Source organism: Lagopus muta, chromosome 14 (assembly GCF_023343835.1).
Source record: "Lagopus muta isolate bLagMut1 chromosome 14, bLagMut1 primary, whole genome shotgun sequence".
Taxonomy (NCBI): domain Eukaryota; kingdom Metazoa; phylum Chordata; class Aves; order Galliformes; family Phasianidae; genus Lagopus; species Lagopus muta.
Window position 1 is genome coordinate 16623124 of NC_064446.1, and position 19748 is coordinate 16642871.

The following is a 19748-nucleotide window of genomic DNA, read 5'->3' on the forward strand; positions in this document are numbered from 1 at the left end:
AGCCCAAGAGAAGCCAGGCTCCAAGCAGTGCCCACACTTCACAGAACCATGTGGCTAAAGCTAGAGAGATGGGAGGGCTGTAAAATGAGTATGGGGTTGAGCAAGTCCCTTGCTTAGTGTTTGTTTGATATATTTGACTCCCCCCTCATTTTATGCTCTGGCAGAGCCCTTGGTGGCCCAAGAGTAAAGAGGCTGCAGCTGAAAGAATAGGGCAAGAATATAGCAAAAGCAAGCCATGGAAGGGACAACTCAAAGCTGGGGTAGTGGTCAGGCTTTCCCCAATAGCAGGGGGCAGCCTCACAGGTCTATCAGTCTGCAATTTTGGCATGGTGTAGGAGAGGGCCTTGGAAAGTCCCAGGACTGAAGGGTTGGGTTTGTGCATCAACTGAGTCAGAATACTCAGGGAAGCTGCAGAGTTAGCAGACCACAGAAAACCTGTTACCTGCTGCGTGCGCAGGCTGAGACATCGTCCAGAAGAAATGCAAGGCAAAGGAAACATCACTGCAGGTAACGACTTCATGCTGTGCAGGGGGCACCAGGCCTGCACTGCAGCTCAAGGAAAAGGGTCAGGGTGAGAAGCCTTCTGCTCATCAGTAGCAGCTGTTCAGTGCACGCACACAAGGCAGGGCCACACACAGCACTGCCTGTGGTTCAGTGCAGTGGCTCCTGCTCAGATTCTCCTGCTCCCAGGGCAGCTCAGGACCCTCCCAGCAGTGGTGCTGCTCCATGGGGCGCATCTCCCAGTCCTCCTCTTTTCTGCAGTCTTGCTGAACCCACTCTAATGCTGCCCTGCCTGCAGCTCTCATGAGAGACCATTGCAGCAGCATCACCCCAAACCCACCTACAGCTCTGCAGACTGCTCCAGCTGCCCCTCCTGGCGTCACTTCTGCCTCTCAAAGGATTTACAAAGAGGCTGGATGGATGAAGTTCTTTGAAAAACAGGTAGAGAGGGAGAACTAGGAATCAACCATTTTATTTCATGCTCCAGGAACACAATACTGATATGTACAGCGTAGGGAATAAAATTTAACCATACAACAAAGGATATTAAAATAAACAGTTGGAAAACAAATAAATAGCCAGACACGTTATACAAACAGATAAGCAGTTTTTCTTCTGTACAGAACCAGCTAAGCAGAACTGCTGAGAAAGGTGAGAGCTGGGTGTGCAGACTGAGTTAGTTACTGAAAGGCACTAAGGACCATTTTCACTTCCCTTGAACCTGAAGAAAGGTTCCATAACAAGTTAATTCTGAAATGATTCATTTACACAGCATTAAACAACACAGCCAGAGAAACTCTCTGCAATTTGCTGGAACGAGGGGAAGCTTTGGTGACGAGATGCAAGGAATGAATAGACTTTATATGCATGCTAGAGTTAAGTGGCATGGATGGGCCTGGGATGAAGATGGCTCCATCAACTGAGCCATCAAAAACACACACAAACTTAAGTCCTTCTCCTTTAAGACATGGCAAAGGGACATTTGACATTATTGCAGACTGTCCAGAGCTGCAGCGAGGGCCCATACAGCAAACCTGCAAGCAGGGCTCTGTTTTGAAAGGAAGTTTCCAAAACTTAAGCAAAACAGCACAGTGAAAATGTAAGCCAAGCTGACAGATCATCATGAAGACTGTTCTACATCAAAACAAAGTCCTCTGGTAAGAGCAGAGAATTTGTTCTCCAAAACAAGCCCCTGTACCAGGAAATCACAACCAGTTCCTCCCATCTAATTACAAAGCGGTGCCATTATTTACTTGAAGTTTTTCTCTGCCTCATGGGTCTTTACAACATGCAGAGCACTTTTGTTTTCAGCAGAAATAACAGGAATTCAACCCTTCCTAGTTAGATTTTACGTGCTGTAAATGCAGAGTCAGGATGCACAGTCCCAGTTTTCATTTGCTGATGATCTGCTGAGTGAAGAATTCAGAGAATTGAAGTACAGTTCAGGAGAAACACCCTTAAGAACCGATTATTCAACAGAGTAAAGCACAGCAAAACATTAAACAAGAGGAAATAAAGTTTGCCCTTGTTCTCTGCTCAGTCCAGAACATCCCTGCCTGTTTCTAAACTGGCATTTGAGATATTTTCAGTCTGTCTTAGCTGTCAAATTCAACACGATATTCTTAGCTGAAGCACATTCAAAACAAGGTGAACTCCTCGAGAAGAAATCTGACTAGTTTAGATCAGACAAAAATCCTGACTCCTCACCTCTTCCCAAATGCTGGACCAGAAAGAACTGCCAGTGTTTGCAGTCGTAGCTTTGATGCATTTGGGTGACAAAGCCAGGCCTGCTCACCTCTCCCCCAAGATGACGACCAGGTTCTCCTCCCCCAGCACAATCTGAAGAAACACTTCAGAAAAAGCACAGGGGAAGCTGAGAGCTCTTTTTGTATTGCACTGAATGCAGCTCCAGATCAACAGGTGCCCCTGCAAGACCCATGGTAACTCACAGCTGGAGCTGCTACAGACTGGTGAGGTGCATCCAGCTCAACACCGTGACCATGAGAAAGGGCAATGTGCTCCAAGTGCAGTCAGCACTTCACAGGAATGTTCTGGTAATTGCAGACATGGCTACAATGAGGCATGAGACACCAAGGAGTTGTCTTGCTCCTTATACCAAGCTCAAGTATTCAGTTTGTGTTATTAGTCACAGCTTTTTTTTGTAACTCTAGGAAACACGGAGATTAAATGAAAATCACACCTAATTAACACCACACTGATACAGGAACTGCTAAGGTACCTGCAACTGCTGCGCTCCAGCAGGAGTTGATGCAGCACACAGCTCAAAGCAGATTCATTTCTGTGACACAAAAGCAATGCATTGAGAGGTTCAGTGTCTGTTAGCAGCACAAAAAGCAAAGAAAAAGAGCAGCCACCATAAATGGTTATCAGCAGAGACCAGATTTCTTTCCCCTCAAAGCAGTCAGAAAGAGGAGATGGTGCACACAGACACGAACAGCATCAGCTATTTCAGGGGATGTTGCAGCACTGGGACAACTGGGAAATTCACACCTATCCTAAGACAGGAGAAATTCATCCTCAGCTGCGGCCAGGGGTGAGACAAATGGAGCCATAGTGTTCAGTCCCCCTGGTGTTAAAGCCTTCCCCTCAAATAATCTCTGCTGTCCAGATCACGACAAAACAATTCACACCAATTAAAATCACTTCCAGCTCAGAAGCATGAAAAGCAGCCAAAGCAATGCAGCAGTGCAGCCTTCAGAGGAGGAAAACAGCTCTCTTATCTGTGCATCAGCCCTCACTCTCCACGTTGCCAGCAGATCACACAAATAGACAAAAATCAAAGCATTAGGCTACTAGTGTTGCACTTAAACAGAGCATGGTCCCTTCCCACAAACCTCAGGCTAATGTAGCTCTAAGTATTCTTCTACCCAACTACTTTTTGTACAGCAAGACTGCAGATGAAGACAGTTGTGTCTCAAATACACAACATGATCAGCTTAATAACTACAGTGAAATATTGAAATAAAAAGGCTCAATGCTCTTAACTCAAAGGTTTGCAGCAACCACATTCAAACGGATCAGTGCAACAGAAGACAACAGTGAAAGCTGCCAGTGATGTGCAAAGCAGGACACAGATTTACCAGCATTAAGTTTTAGGATTCCATCGACCATTTGGAGCTATTATGACTAGTACTTGAACACACCTAGAGTCCTCATTTCCTCTACATTTCAAGGATTACCAACAATAGTTCCCTGCACAACACATTGTTTAACACATGGAATTCCACAACCATAAAATATACCAGTTTAATATTATGTTAATATAACATACAGTATACAGGCAACTAAGGAAAAATACATATATTTTTTTTAATTAGAGCTCCATCCCAGCAAGGCATGGATTCTACAGCCACTTCAAACTGTGCCATCTCAACTTCCATATTCTGGCCAAACCTTTCCCACTCACTGCTTTTTACGGCAATTCTGAACACGTCACACCTACTGCAGCAGGGAGTCAATGACAGCGCCTGGCTTTGCAGAACGTTTTCTGTTTGGAGAGCAGAAAGGAAAAGAAAAAAACAATAATACCACACACATCATTATATTGTCCAGGAAAGGCAGGGAGCAGCCACTTCTCAGGTCAGAACTACACATCATCGACCTTGTCACAAAGCAGCAGAACAGCCATGCTGAAATCTTCCCCAACTTTCCAGCAATAAAACACACGTGCTGTCAGCGTGTCGAACCAGCAATCAGTGAAATAAAAACAAGCAGCCAGAAGAGGGGAATGTGAAAGCAGGAAATCAAACCCCCCCCCCCAGACAAAACTTTCTGGACAATATTTTACCACAGTGAAAGATTTCAGCCTGGTTCTACTACGCTTGACATCAGTAACCCTTCTATCATGCAGAATTTTAGCATTTTCTCTTAGCTGTAAGTCATCAAACATTTGTCTCAAGTTTGCAGACACCAGCTTAAGCCTTTCCCTGGGAAAACTCCCCATTACATACAGATACTCCAAAGTTCTTCACCTTCGACCAGTCTTGGGCCTGGATCTTCCCTTTGAAGTCCTCGGCCTCTCTAGCTTCATCAGAGATTGCCTCAAGCTTTCTTCAGTGTAAGCTAAGTAAACATGGGAAAGGTCCACCTCAAAGGGCTAAGGAAAAACAACAAAATACCAGAACTATTTAGTAGGTTGATCAGCTGCTCTTTTGGAACACCAGGAAGACTTCAAACAAGAAAACTAAGTTGAACAGTTTTCCCATGAATACAAAGGGAATGCACAGAAAGCAGAACTTAAACCTACACAGTTCAATAAAAGCTCATTAAGAGTTACTCACATCTTTTTCTTTCTTGTCCAGGACAGGAGTCTGCTTCCTCATATTGTTTCCTGTATATGCAACACATTTCTTAAAAAAAACAGAAAGGCCCATTAATGAAATGTAATCAGTTTTACTGAGCACTGTACAGCTCCATCAGTTTATCTCTGGGCTCAGTTAAACCCCTCAAAAGCTTATGCTAACATTAGCTGGTATGTAAGCTAGCTTACCAGCTGCCATTCTCCAATGTCTTCATTCCAGTGAACATAGTTCTCAATCATTTCCTAGACAGAAGATAAGGTCACTGTTAGAGTTGCACAACCTACACTCCAGATGCATCCCAACAGCCTAGACAAGTTGCTTAAGGACAGCCTTGACCACTCCAAGGTATTTTTAATCCAGACAGCCATACCACATTCAAAACCCCTATTTTATAGTCAGAAGGCTACAGAAAAACATCAGCTGTGCACAATGAAGTTCCCACCAAAGCATGGATTTACCATTATGTCGATGCAATCACAACAGCAGTAAGGACTTTCCACACATGCACATTTGTACTACAGCTTCACAGATGAGTCTCAGTCAAGTTGCCTGTCACTGCCTTTGGAAGCCAACTCATTCCATTTGTTGGTGGACTAAATAATGCTGGAGGGCTAAGTGAATACTGTATATGACCACATCAAAGGCTTTGGCTCCCCATCTGTACCTGGTAGTCCTGAGGAATGAAGTTGTCTATGATAAGCATCTGAAGACGAAGTTCCCTGCTCAGCTGCCGAATGTTCTCCAGTAAGCCTTCAATCTCTCTCTGATGCTCTTGTTGCAGATCTGCCATCTGTGGACAAAGCATATGAGAGGTCAGAACTAATATGACACAATAACAACTTAAAAGAATTGTTTTCTGCCTGTATGTTTTTGGGAAATGAAAGCTAACTCTAGTTAGAAGTACTAGAATGTGTCTCTCAAGAATAAACGCTCCTAAACGTTCTAGCTCAGAGATGGTTAAAAACAGCATTAAGTTCTTGGTCTCAGGAAAGATGAAATTGGCTTTCTGTCATTTCAAATACCAACAGCAGGCAAAGTGTGCCAACAAGTTCCATCTCTGGCAACATCCCAAGGAAAATCTCAGCTCCCGAAGACAAAAACGTGCTTTTCATGAATCAGGAAGGCTGGATACCAACCAAGTGACTGATTGAATGTGACTGAGAGAGAATAAGAGCAACATGCACAAAGAGCAGCAAGCTAAGAGATGTGGGTTTGAGCAGCTGCAAAGCAGGAGATTGGACTGCCAAACAACTTTTACTTTGCTCAGAAATAACCAATGGTTTTCCTTGAGGAAAAGCTCTACAATGTACCCCCATGCAGATCTGACACGAAGCTTAATTTGCTCTTTACAATGCATAAAACCAAGCAGGCAGCACACAGCCATTTCTAAACTGTAGCACTCTAACCAGAGTGACAAAGCTGATGGCTTGCTCTTTCCACCTACAGCTCCTCCACCACAAGCTGAATGCTTCAGAACACTGACCTCTGATTTTGCAGCCATAAGCATGGTCCAAACTTTCTTCAGTTTTTTTGTTTTTCCCTGTGCTTCTTCCTGGAGGCTGGTGTACTTCTCCTCAATGTCCAAGCGTTCTTGCTGTACACAACATTTAACAGACATCCACACATTAGCACAATCAAAGAAAATATTTGCAACAATATGAACAGGAAGGGAAGTAACTTGGACAAAACAAAGCATTTGCCAAGGAAACAGACACCTCGCTTAGCCAGGCTGGCTGACACAGTGATCACACTGTCCTGCAGGTGAGCACTGGTTACACATGCCTTTAAAATGCTTGATTTCTACTGAGCTTCAGAGTAGAGTCGTATTTCACCCACTTGAAGAGGCAAAGACAAGTAATGGAGCGTCCTACCACTTCCAGATAGCTGGGAGCACAACCCACCTCCTTCTCCTCGAGTTCTTTGCGAAGCTGCTCTGCTCTCCTCCTTCGTTCTTCCAGCTCCATATTTGACTCTTCTAGAAGCTTCTCTTGTTCTTCTGCTTTTGCCAACAAGTCCACTCCTCCTACAATCACCTTCTTCTCCAGCGCAGACAGTTTCTCCAGCAGGGACTGGTGCTCTTGTCTATAGAGAGACAGGTAAAGTTGGGAACTTCCTGTCTTCAAGTGCTCACAAGGCAGCCAGGTTCAGCTCAGTTTTTACATCCCAGACAGCACTTATAGGGCTTGAAAAACTTGCCTAGCTGCAAAGGCTTTAAAGTAGGGGTGAGGCAGTGCACAGGGATTTCCTTAACTCCAGCTCCCATCACTTTCATGCAAACAAAACCAACTCAGCAAACGAGTCTCTCCTGCTGCAGTTTCCCTCTGTCAGGGGCTGCCAGGCGCCAGTGGTGTTACCAGGATACCCAGGGTGCTCCCTCCCACCCCAAGGGCCCAGCACAGCGATGCTGGGATGCAGACAGACTGCAACAGGTTGTAATGGAACAGAAGCAAGCGAAACGAGGTCACAACAGTGCAGCTGAGAGATAAGCCAGGAACGCCAGCAGCTGTTGAGCATGGCCACAACATGGTCATGGGCTGTAAGGAACCCACTTTGCTATACAGCTACTGCCCACTAGCAAGCAGTGCAGCAGTTCTGCTACTCTTCACTGGCCTCCAGAGCTCGGAGGATTCGTTTTAAGTTTCTAGGCCATCTCAACTAGATAAGGCTAAGAGAAGAGTGGTAGAAGAATGAAGTTTCTTTTTGCTACCTGCTCTAATCTGCAAGCACAGAGGAAGCTCCTCTTTCACTCTGATAACAGCAAGAGCTGATGTTCAGCTTACACAAAGCTCGACTAGCATCTCACCATGCATCTCCACATATTGATATCTGACTTGCAGATTAAGGGAGGAAAAACCCACAACACCACAAAAACTACTCAGAGCAGGGCACTCACTGAGCTTTAAGCAAATCTTTTTCTCTCTTCTCCAGTTCAGCTCTGGCTTTATTTCTTTCTTCTTCTTCCATATCAAGCTTAGTTTCAAGAGCTTTTCTCTCCTCTTCAATCTTTGCTTGCATCTCTACCATCTTATCAGGGGAAACTTTCTTTTTCCCTTTCAAAGAGTGGGGAAAAAAATATTTCACAAAAATAATACAGTCTCTGTATCACAGCATTTTTCTTCCCCTCCAGTTAAAATTTAATTCAACGTTTAAGTGCAGTTATCGATGTCAGAACTCATGGATTCCAAGCTGAGCACATCTCAGTCTTTCAAATCCCATTTTAATGTTTGCTTATTTGCCTCCAGTACTTACAACAAAATACATGAAGAATACTTGTGGAAAAGAAACATTGCCTAAAGAGAAGCCTGAGTCAGAATCCTGGATGCCTTAATTACACAGATTAGACAAACTGAAGGAAAAAAAGAAGATTGGAACCCAGCCTATACAGGTCTCCCCAAAACCACAAGTCTCCCACAAGTTTTACATCCCCCTTTACTCGTTACAAAATGACAAACCCTTCACTTTGTTTTGCTCTTCTCTGGACATGAGGGAATTACCCACAGAATCCAGATGCCTAGAAACTAATAGAAACTGTCTAGTATTAAGAGACTTTCACAGTGATGTAATGCATATGGTCAAAGCACGCTTGAAAATGTTGTTGCTCACTAAAAGGCTTATTTCCCTTCAGTCTTCGTGCCATTCACTTTTGTTTATATTCATTTATAACCTCCAGCAGAGGCAAAGATACACTGGCAGCTGTAAGCATGCATGCACACAAGAGCACTGTAAGGACCTCAGCGTTACAGCAGAAAATACCTTGGCTTCCATCTGCTAAATTCAGGAGCTAGATCCCTAACACTCATTTCTGGATCTGCAGAGAAAATCCCTCACCAGTTAGTTTTCAGGTAACCCAAGTTGGAAGTTTTATTTCAAGAAGTGTTATACAGAGATCATCACATGAAGAGGTGAAGCAGATAAAGGTTTCTAACATGCTGTTACACAGCCCTGTGTGTTCTCAGTTTTGGAGACCAGTGAACTACACTGAGTGGGAGGAGCTTGAAGGAGCTGTGCAATTGTATTTTGAGGGGCTGAAAAATCTATTAGTGAAAAATCAAAATGACACCAACCTGCTTGATCTTGCATTAAGAGGAAGCAGAAAGCACATCGCAGAGAGGCAGCGTACACATAAAACGGAGGAAATAAAATATATTATTGCTTGATCATTGGAACAAAGTTCATCAGCATCAGAACAAGCACTGATTTTACATGCATGTTTCTAGAGTAGAAAACGGAATAATCACTAAGAAATGAAACCCCATCAGAGTGAATATTAACGAATCACCATTTTGTGCTAAAGCACAGAATGCTTCTGCAGCGTCCTTTGCATGTCCAGGATAGTTTGCACTCACTCCTGCATTCCTCTGCCCATCCAATGCAATGCAGAACTTAACGTAACATTATGAGCCTGCCGCAAAGATCATGCCCTAAGAAACAGATTGAAGGTATCTTCTTCATTAACAGACCTAGCGTTTTTTCCCCTTCCTGAAGGCAGCCAATTCTCTTAAATTACCTGCAAAATCTTAGCATACAGAAGACTTAAGTTTTAACCAAGTTAAACCCAGCCAATTTTCTTGCAAGATAATGACAATGGCACATAAGATATTAGTAGGTTAATTGGCAGTAACTGATGCTTCCATAGAGGTATAGAGCCAGGTTTGGTTATTGAAGCAAATGCAGTAAAAAAAGCAGGACAGGGAAAAGATGAAAGGCACCACATGCAGAAGGGCTACACGTGAGGACAGTTAATATCCCAAACCACACAGACGAACCACAAAAGCTCAGTGCAACCTCTGCAACATCTTCAGACTTGAAAGAGATGGACTGATCCATCCATCAGTGGTTTGCTGTTAACTGTCCTCATCCAAAGAGAAATATTCAGGTTTTGAGCAAGCTTCGAAGGAGCAAGTTTGAAGCAAGCAGGTTTCCAAGTGTATCACCATTATCCACAGGTCACACTTAGGCTGTGAGCCTTCTTACCTGTGACCACTTCCCCTGAGCTGATGCTTTATACTAACACAGCTACTAACATTAATTTAGGTGTAAACTAAAGGTTAGGTATACACAGCAGGACTTCCCAGGTTCCCCACACACAGAAGTGTGGATTACAGCTAAACACTACAACCACAACGACTGGTAAAGCTCCTACAAGTTCAAAATATGATTTTTTTGTTTGTGTGATTAAAAGCAAACCCTGACTGTAAGTCTTTCAAAGGAACAGCTTTCTTCCTCTGATCAGGAGCAGACCAAACTTTCCTCGCTGCTAGAAATCAAGACCCTTTGTTCTTCTCAACTGTGCCCTCCTGTGGCAACCAAAAACTTAACCTCATGAGGCAGTCTGAAGAAAAAGCAGCAACCACTGCCCTGGTTTTGGGTTGTTCTTTGAAGGTCTGCCAAAATAAAACCAAACTGTTAAGAAGTTTTCCTTCTAAGTACAAAACTAGTGTAGCTTAACTGCTGACTGTTCATTCACTCAGTCCAAACTTAGTTTCAGGAAGGCAACATCCAATATAACGTAACACCTTCCAAGAAGAAAGCTGCTCACGCTTTTTCCTGACATTTTACAGGGATTGTTTAAAACAGGAATTGCAAGCTTCCAAGCTAAGTTTCCCAAATGTCTTTAAATCTTGTTAAGTAAGCCTACTGAACCGCTCGCCATTCCCCCGTCTTGCTGACAATGTGCACATCAAACCACCATTTCAAGCGTGAAAGCAACAAAGGAAAGGCATGCTTTAGCCAAACTGTAGGTTCAGGTTTATCTTCCAATAGACATAGCAGGGAAAAGTGCAGCACTGCAAAATGAAATGCACAGATCACGGAAAGGCCAAAGCTTAAAGGACTTAAGAGCTCCCACTCACTAGTGAAGGACTTATCCAGAGGTTTCTCTATGACAGAGCATGTGGAGTCTGAACTACTGCTGCTGCTACTGCCTGGAAAACAGAAATGAGTCCCACAGAAAAACCCAGAGAGGAAGAAACATGCAGATGGGAAGTTAGTTCTAAGGAAAAGAAACCCAGAAGAGACAGCAAAGTAGTTTTAAAAGGCACAGAGTTCTCATTAGGAAGCATTTGCTAGAATCCCCCCCAGACTCAGCTTGCAAAGCCATCGTTTCCCAGCACAGAATGGCATGCTCAGAGAGACAGTTCAGTTAAAACCCATCTTAACAAGCCTATAGCTTAAAATCTCATGCCAAGGCTGCTTCCATTTCAAGCAATAGCACAGAAAAACAGATCACAGTGAAGGTGGCTGTGGATATCTACAGTAACAGAAGATTCAGTGACCAGGATCCTTCCCAGTGTTACGTACATGGCAATGTACACTTCCCAGTCTAGAAGAGAGAATCAGCTTACACAGGGACAGTTACTGTGCAAGCTCCTGCTGAGCACAGCCTTATTCAGGGAACTTAACTTCCAAACAAGCTGCTCTCATTAAGCGACAGCTATTTCCCCTCTGATCTTTTCAAGCAGTTTTTAAAGACAGCTTTCTCTTGTGGCAGATTTGGGCAGAAATTATTCCTTGATGGACAGAATGGTCAATCTGTTGATCCTCCTGCTTCTAGAAAGCACCAACGGGGAAAAATGAAGTAAAATGGTGTGTTACAACCAACACGAGGCTTGGAAGGTGTCATTTATGATTCTGCTTGGACAGCCATCAGAATGAAGGGGAATCTACTTAATGCAGGAATGCTGTTTAAAGAGATGTGAGTGATTTAAGACAGGAAGTCAGTTTAAATGCCAGCATTTACTGGACAAATTGGAAATTAAAGCACACACTGGGCTTGACTTCCCTACTCCCCATGAATAAACAAAGGCTCAGGGGATGCAGCAGGCTCCCTACAGTTCTCCATGGTACAGTGACCTGCAATTCTAGGCTCAGCAGCATCCTCTGGGGCTTAGACACTACGTGCTAGTTTATCACAGTGTAGGATAAAGTAGACTTTGCCATGGGATTTCCAGAGTGTCCCCAAATAAAGGATGTGTGGCTCCCATTTAGCTTTTCAGCTAGCACACAGACACCCCCAAAGGTCAAGTTTTTCCTCTATCAGCATAAAATAGGATGCCAGAATGAAGCCAGTTATTGAACATCCACAGGACAGATGAATCCTTTGCCTCCACCACAGCCAAAATCCCCACCTAAGCCATGAGAATGGCTATAAAGGAATACATCTGCCGACCTCTGATTTTTGCTGTCTTCCTCCTCCCATCTCAATGAGAGGGGAAGTTCCACAACATGAGTCACAAGCCATACGCAGCCACCTTGCGGCAACCAGGGAACCACCACAGAAGAGGATGTCACCACAAGCACAGCTACCCAAGTGGAAGCAGATACCACACAGGAGCGGAGCCGTCGGCTACAGAGACGGCACCAAAGAGCCGTGTTTCTAGGGAGGCATGATAATTGCAGCGGCAGTAGGGCAGCCCTACAACTCCACTTCTCCCTGCCTGGCTCTACAGTTCCTGACACAAGCTGCTGGGCAAAAGGAAATTGGTGGCACTGACAGGATTCTCTGCTGCCTTACCCCGCCGTTTCTTCCGCTTCTCCCCATCTTCTCCAATCTCCCCATCATCCTCTTCATCTTCTTCTTCAGAAGAACTTGTCTCAGAACCAGATATCTCTTCTCCTAGAAACAGAAAGTATGATTTTTGATGCTTCATTAGAGCCTTCCAATAACACTGACTTGTTATTGTGACAGCAGCACTTATCTGAAGTCAGCAGTGTCTGATATCAGCCTATGAGTAGCTGCAGAAGTCAATAACTTTGGAGGAGATGGCTTGCAATAGCTTTGGAAAATTAAGGCTATATAATGCCATATAATGCTGCCAAGTCAGTGTGCATGGTAAGCACCACTCGTATGGTAAGTACCACTCACTATGGTAAGTACCACTCACTATGGTAAGTACCCTCGTATCCTTGAAATGCTACATTATGTTTGCTTAGAAGAAATTCACAATACCTTCATTTCCATCAGAGGCAGAAAATGGTCAAATGAACAACGCTATCTGTTCTATAGTTCAGTACCTACAATTTTAAGAAGTCACCTGTAGCACACTAGGGACGAAACAGCTATGTCTAGATTCCAGGCCCTGAAGAAAGCATTGCTATTTCCTGCTTCTCCTTAATGGTAGAAGTTCCAAGTAGTAAGCCTTACTGGAATTACTGCTAGAGCTCTTCTGTGCTGTGAGCATCTTTGGAGATGGATGTTATATCAAGGGCATTATTCAGGAAGAATCCTTCTGGAAAGATCCTTGAATGCTGGTAGATTAATCACTATCACAAGCCCATAAAGTTCCAAAGCTTAAAGAAGCTTCTTGTTTCTTCTATGCACTAATTTGATAGTCAGTCTCAGTTCTAGCCACACAAATTCGTTTCATTTTAGTCCAAATTGGATCTCACCTCAAGCAAAGAAAACATTTAGCTTTTGTTATCACGCACTTTAAATCCCTACACCACATCCAATCACACCCAGAGACCCCTCAGGTTCTCAGCACACACTAAAATCAGTCCAGAATCCACCACCTTATGCTAGTGCCAAGTGCCACCTAGCGAGCAAAGCCAGGCCCTGCGCTGGGAGCATCCTGCTGGGTCATCAGGGCCAGAACAATGACTTGCAATCAGCTTCTGAATTCATGAGACACTTTCAAACGGTCAAGACTTCTCATAGAAGCAGAACGAGCATCAGTCTGGAGAGAAATACTAGGTGGAAGGGGAATCTCACCTTCTTCCAGTTTTTTCTTAAGCTCTTCAATTTCTTTCTGAAACTGACGCAGCAAAGCATCCTTGGGGTCTTCATTAATCCTGGCCTTGTTCTTAATGTTCTTGGCTCGGTTTGCGTATCTCAGAGTGCTGATAGTCTCATCGTAATTGTAGTCTGCTGGACCAATGTTTGCACACTAATACATGGAAGAACAAGTTAATGGAGCGTAAAGAATCAGAGTCCAGAACAAATGACCTCACAGGAACCCAGCCTTAGCTCCAACAATACGGTACTGCCATCCTTTCCCAAGCCTTCCTGTTGCTTTTACATCGAGGTTGCTTTTGTCTACCTAAATACAGCTTGTACTTCATCTTACACATGCGCATTTAAATCTTGTTTAGATCCTTGCCTGTGCAGACAGGAGACACCAAAAGCATGCAAAAGGTTTTTTCAACTGCGATGCTCCGAAAAGAACAGGTAAATGGCAGGCTGTTCTCATGGCAAAGTCACTATGCTATCCCTGTATGAACAGATCAACAGCTGCAATTTATGAAAGCATCTCAGAGCTTACCATCATGGTTTTGGAGTTGCCCCCCAGGGAATCCTGAAGGAGTCGTGTAAGCTTGGAGTTGCGGTAGGGCACGTGAGTGCTTTTGCCATCCACCAGTGCAGAAATGACATTCCCCAGGGTAGAAAGAGAGAGGTTGATCTTAGTAGCTTCCTTCAGTCGCTGCCCCGTTGCTCCGGTTTTTGCTTGTCTTTCAGAACCCTGGAAAAGGAAAAGGAAGCAAAAGCAATTGCAATAAAACCTGCCACGTGATCTCTCTCCAAATAGCATAGCTACCCCTAAATCGTCGCTAATGGTCAACTCACAAAGCACCTCCATCATTACTAGAGGACCTAGCTATGTACCTCAGACATCATTGACAAGACAAGTGACAGGTGCCAACTGAAGCTTTCAGTGCCAGCAAATTCTGAATTGCTGGAGGTAACAACTAAGAAAAATACAGTTTTGTCCCTGTGAATGAAAATATTGTTAGAAACAAGTCAGCAGTTACAAGGCACCTCAGCTCCTGTCTTTTCTACCCAAAGTCAAGGGAATGAAGTGACACTGCAATTGTTTTACAGGTAGTTTCAGAGTGTGACATAAACACACCTCATGTAAATAAAGTAACAGATAACACACAGGGCTTTGAGCATTCCCTTCCTTGCCTGTTCTCCAAGTGAAAGTACTCCAGTGTAAAATCTGGGCTACAAAGCCTTTTTACCAACACAACTACTTTGGTTCAAAGTGAGCAACAGAAGGTGGGAACTTGCACTAGTGAAGAACTGCATGGTCACAATCCCCTATCCAGCATGCTCTTTCCAGTGCAGTCTGTATTATTTACAGTTACTTCACAGGAAGAACAGAGCCCTCATACAGCACAAGGCCACATACCCTAGAGGCTCTTTCTGGCACACATCTGATTTAAAGCACTGAGCGAATACTCCCTACAAGTCAACTGTCAGACAGAATCCCAGGCTTCAAAGCCTTTAGCAGTCCTGAGGAGCCATGCCCACCACGTTTGTGGCAGCAGCTGCTGGTTCTACTCACAGCAAGATCCACGAGGTGCAGTTTGCCCATGCGCACGTGCATGTTCCCATCAACTCCCTTCTCACTGCACTCGATGGTGATGGTGAAGATGGCGTGCGAGCGAGAGCTGTGCTCGTTCATGTTTGTGGCACCAACAGAACCTTTCAATTGAGAAAAAGATCAATGAATCACACTCGATTTACTCCCAACTCTACACACAACCCATTTTTTCAGAAGATGGAAAAGATGCCCAGGCTCAGCAAACTGTGCTGGACACTGAAGTTGTAGCACAGCCTAGACTAGAAGTGTTGCTGCCTTCAGTAGGTCTGAGCTGACCACAGGTCCCATCCAAGAGCAGCAGTAGCTCTCATTTGTTTCTTTTTAAAAGTTATTAAAAAAAAAGTCACTAGCCTATCACTTTGGCAGCTGATCCATGCAAAAAGCTGCTTTTTTTTTAAATAAGAGCAAAGCAATCCACATGAGCAGCAACAGTAACTCAGAATTTTACTTCATAAAAGAGCTTAATTAAGTCTTCCAGAAAGCATCAACAACCTTCTATTCACAACACAGAGCTAGTCTTTGGTCATCCAGATTAGAACTGAAGGAAAGAACCATGACAAGCACTCGTAGCCCTGACAATGCTGACTGCCTTCACTGCTTCCCCCTGCCTGGCTGACTGAGGCACAGCCTACTTCACCTGTCCCTGCACAAAAGGCATTAGGGAGGGAACATCCCTTTTGCTCTGCACCAGCATCAGGTCTAGAAGCAGGATCTCAAAGTCTCAAAATCAGACCCTCCCTCTGTCTGGCAGAGCTGTCAGCCTGCCCACTGTGGGACTACGTACGGTTCTTGTGGCCCAGAGTCATGATTCTGTCCATATCATCTGCGTTGTTTACGACATAAGCTGAAAGGTCTTTGATATAAACTCCCACATCAGGTCTCTCTTTAACCTAAGAGAAAAACAGTTTAGAGGGAGCATGCTTAGAGCCCACACAGCAAATCTCAGTGGCACTGTATTAGTACAGTGATTTACTCCCCCAGATTCTAGTTTGCACAGAGAACACTGCAGTACTCCAAAAGGATAGCTAGGGAATCAAGACTCAAGCAGGATAATACTTCACTGGTCCTCCCTAGAGGCAAATACAGATTTCAAATCTCAGATTTCAAATCTCACTAAGTCCTAGAATGACTGCCAAGAGGCCTTTACAAGAGAACTGCACGGATGAAACTGACTCAGCAGAGAGCCATTTTCTCACTGTACAACAGAGCAAATTGAAGAGACTCAGAGAAATCATGGTGATATCCAACTGCTGCTGTATCTCAAAGGAAACACTGCACACACTGAGGAGTCCAGCCTCCCAGCTCCCTTCAAATGCTCTCTGGTCTTTACAATAATCTTGCTCAAGGAGGTGGAACAAGCATCAGATTCAGAAGAGCAGGCTCACCTCTAACCTCTGTGACTGGTCTTTTCCTAGCAGGTCCCGCACTTCTTCATTGTAAATTTCCAGGTAAGACACACGAACTAAAAACCTGAAGGCAAACAGTTGGGAAGCTTTCTTAACAAGATATTCGTTAAAGTCCAGGAGACACGGAATGCAAAGAAAAAGCACCCACACATAAATACATTCCTGCCACCCCATCAAGAATGGCCTAAGTTGTTACTGAGGTCAGGCTTCTTCTCCAGATGGACAAACAAAAGACAGGAGCAGTAAAGGAAGGTGTTTACCTTGTATCCCCCTCTGCTTTGGCAATGTGACCAAATATATGGGCGAAGGAATTTGGAATAATGCCTCTAAGCTCAGGAACTGCTCTGACCCCTTCCATGGTAAAAGTCTTGCCTGTTCCAGTCTGCCCATATGCAAAAATAGTGCCTGAAGAACAAGAACGTACTAATGAATGTCATGCAGTTGTATAACTGTAGTTTTACCTCATCAGTTCTCAGCCTGATAGCACTAAACACATTTTTATGGACTTGAAACTTTTCACCCTCTCCAGTACGCATTGCTCAATGCTATGAGAAACAGAAATGCTGGACAACCACAGCAAAAATGTTCAAGCCACTGCTTTATCCAGCCTGAAAAATATTTAAGAAGTAGTCAGCTTGTTTGAGCTGTATAGAGCAATTAAAGGGTTGAGAACCAGTAGACTTATGGCTCACACGCAAATAATTAAAATCAGACTAATTAATAGCATTGCCAATTAGAAAAAGATCATTATATACCAACCACAAAACCAACGACTGCTAGCACTTCAAGCCACAGCAGAAACATGAGGCTCCCACAACACAGGTCGCAGTACAAGTGTCCAGTTCTGAAACTGCAAATGCAGCCACAGTTTGGACTAGATAACCATCCCCAAGGAAACCAATGAGAGAGTTTACTGAGACCTCAGCCCAGACATTCCAGAAACACAGAGGTTAATTAATTTTGTCCCAGCACAAAATGAGCTCAACTCAAATTAAGCTCATTGTCAAGTCACTGGCATCACTGTTGGGAAGAAATGAATTTTAATCAGCTGACGATGGGTGTGTTAGCACAAAAGCTTATTAGGTATTTTGCAAACCTTTAAAACCTTCTTAATCTGCTGCTTACAGCACAGATCAAAAGCAGTTACAGAAAGCAGTAATTTGTTACCTTACTGCAGTATTCTTTCTTCTACACGTTGTATTTGCATGCATAACAAACACACACAAACCACGGACATGTTCTTCCCAGCTGCAGGAAGCAACCAATTATCTGCCAGGCAGGGCTGACAGTGTAACTAGTCATCTTAGTTTGTAACAGCAAGTTTTAGAGATGAAAATGCAGCACTTATATGCACAAGAAGAATAGGCATACCTAGATACTGCAGGACCATGGCAGCTGCTGGGGTACTGAAACTGTATAGCCAAGAGTCGCTGAGAATTCTGATAATGAAATAAAGCGTATCTCCTTTGCAGACAGAAGACAGAGAATGAAAACATACAGCTCACCAGCCTCACTTGCTCACTGCTGTCTCCCACTGTTAGCAACCTCAGCACACACCACCACGGTGGTACTCAGTAAGGAGCACCATCTGGTTGCTGCAGGTCAGAGGCCGGAATAGAAACAACAGAGATGTGGCCCTCGTGAAAGAAGGCTTCCTGTTAGATCATCGGGGACACCAACAGCACATGGAACATAGATGAAATAAACCAGGAATTTACCATTGTAGCCTTCCAAGACGGAGTCAATAATAGGTCTTGCAGTTAGGTTATAGACATCCAGCTGCTTACTCTCTGGTCCAAAAACAGTGTCAAATGTGAATGTCTTGGGAGGTTCATTGGACGAGTCTGCTTTGTGGACTGTGATGGTTCCTCTCATCTCATCCACACTGACTGCCATTTTGTACCCCGTCGTTTTCTCTCGCTCATTAAGGGGCCGGCACCGAACAACCACCTTGACATTATCACAGCTCTCTGGCCTGTCCGGCTTCTCAGGCTTGTTGATCTGCAATTATGAAAAGGCAAAACACTCACAGGCTGCAGCACTCCTGTAATAAACCCATGTGCTTAAGCTGTAGACCCACGCTTCTCAGCAGAAGCATAAAAGCCACACTTAGCCCAGAACTGGTTTATAATTAAAGCTAAGGGAATACCCTGCACTTACTCCGTCAAAGCAATCTTCTGTTTGCAACTGCGGAAACCAAATGAGTTAAACCTGAGAATTTCATTCATCTGTTAAATCCTTCAGCAAACAACTTCATGCCTGCAAACAGCTTGCTGGAAGCAGAGGCTTTTGTGCCTCTCCTTTAAATTCACGGAGCTCGTTGTCCGAATAGGGAGCACAAGGAAACAGCCTCAAACCACACCGATGACATCAGCAGATAGCAGCGGGCACTGGCTGAAGGGAATTCACACAAGCTTCAGTGCGTTTGTTGACGGTGAACGACTCTGAAAACTCAAAGGTTGGCTCACAGGACTTCACACAGCCTTTCTCTCTCGGTTACAGACGCAGATTTGGACACTGAACTGACTGACAGTGCTGACAACGCTTCTCCTGACAGAGGAGCTCCAAAAGCCGCTGGCCGCAGCCCGAGGTGCCGCCCGCTGAGCGATGCTACGGATCCGCACTCAGCCGTTTGTAAACCCTCGGATGTCAGCAAGGAACAAACCGCTCCCCGAGCTCCTCGCCTCCACATCCGCAGGGCCTGTAGCAGAGGCTCTGACAGACGCAGAGCTGCTCCCATCTGGGTGGGGAGGGATCTCGCATCCCACATCCCGCATCCCACATCCCCCCCGCCAAGACGGCACAGATGCCGCAGTGAAGCCGCACGGATCGCCGCGCCGTCACCTCCAGGCTCCGCGCCGGGTCCGCGCCGCCCCACCGATCCCCACGGGCCGCGGTTCCCGTCAGTGAAAAATCAAGCGTGCGAGAAGCGGCCCGCGGCGTCCCCAGCCGCCATCCCGCTCCCAGCCCGCCCCACGTTCCCGTGCCCCGGCGCTGCTCACCGGCATGGCGGCGCGGCCGTGAATCGCCGCCGGTCGCAGGAGCCGCGGGGCCGCACGGCGGAACAATAACAGCACCGCGCCTGCGCCCGCCCCCCAACGCCCAGGGCTTCGGCCAATCACCGCTCGCTGCGGAGACCGCGCAGCCAATGGCTCGCGGGGAAAGGAGGGGCTCGGCCCGCCCCCCGCCACCACGGC

General features: G+C 45.0%; 1 protein-coding gene across 2 annotated transcripts; it reads right to left on the reverse strand.

Moving 5' to 3' along the window:
* Nucleotides 1-957: 957 nt before the first annotated feature.
* KIF3A (kinesin family member 3A) lies at nucleotides 958-19654 on the reverse strand. 2 transcript variants are annotated; one of them, XM_048960165.1, is made up of 19 exons: nucleotides 19554-19654; nucleotides 18270-18552; nucleotides 16812-16956; nucleotides 16531-16615; nucleotides 15930-16035; nucleotides 15107-15246; nucleotides 14084-14281; nucleotides 13534-13708; nucleotides 12337-12438; nucleotides 10676-10747; nucleotides 8888-8896; nucleotides 7717-7873; nucleotides 6725-6905; nucleotides 6307-6417; nucleotides 5488-5613; nucleotides 5012-5065; nucleotides 4803-4871; nucleotides 4494-4618; nucleotides 958-4009 (listed from the first exon to the last, which is right to left on the reverse strand). In XM_048960165.1, exons 1-19 carry the CDS (start codon nucleotides 19557-19559, stop codon nucleotides 3961-3963), a joined length of 2193 nt encoding a protein of 730 aa, XP_048816122.1. In that variant the 5' UTR covers nucleotides 19560-19654; the 3' UTR covers nucleotides 958-3960. The 2 variants fall into 2 exon arrangements, with proteins under 2 accessions (XP_048816122.1, XP_048816121.1); XM_048960164.1 differs by lacking the exons at nucleotides 8888-8896; nucleotides 10676-10747 and having other exon boundaries at nucleotides 19554-19653.
* Nucleotides 19655-19748: the final 94 nt, after the last annotated feature.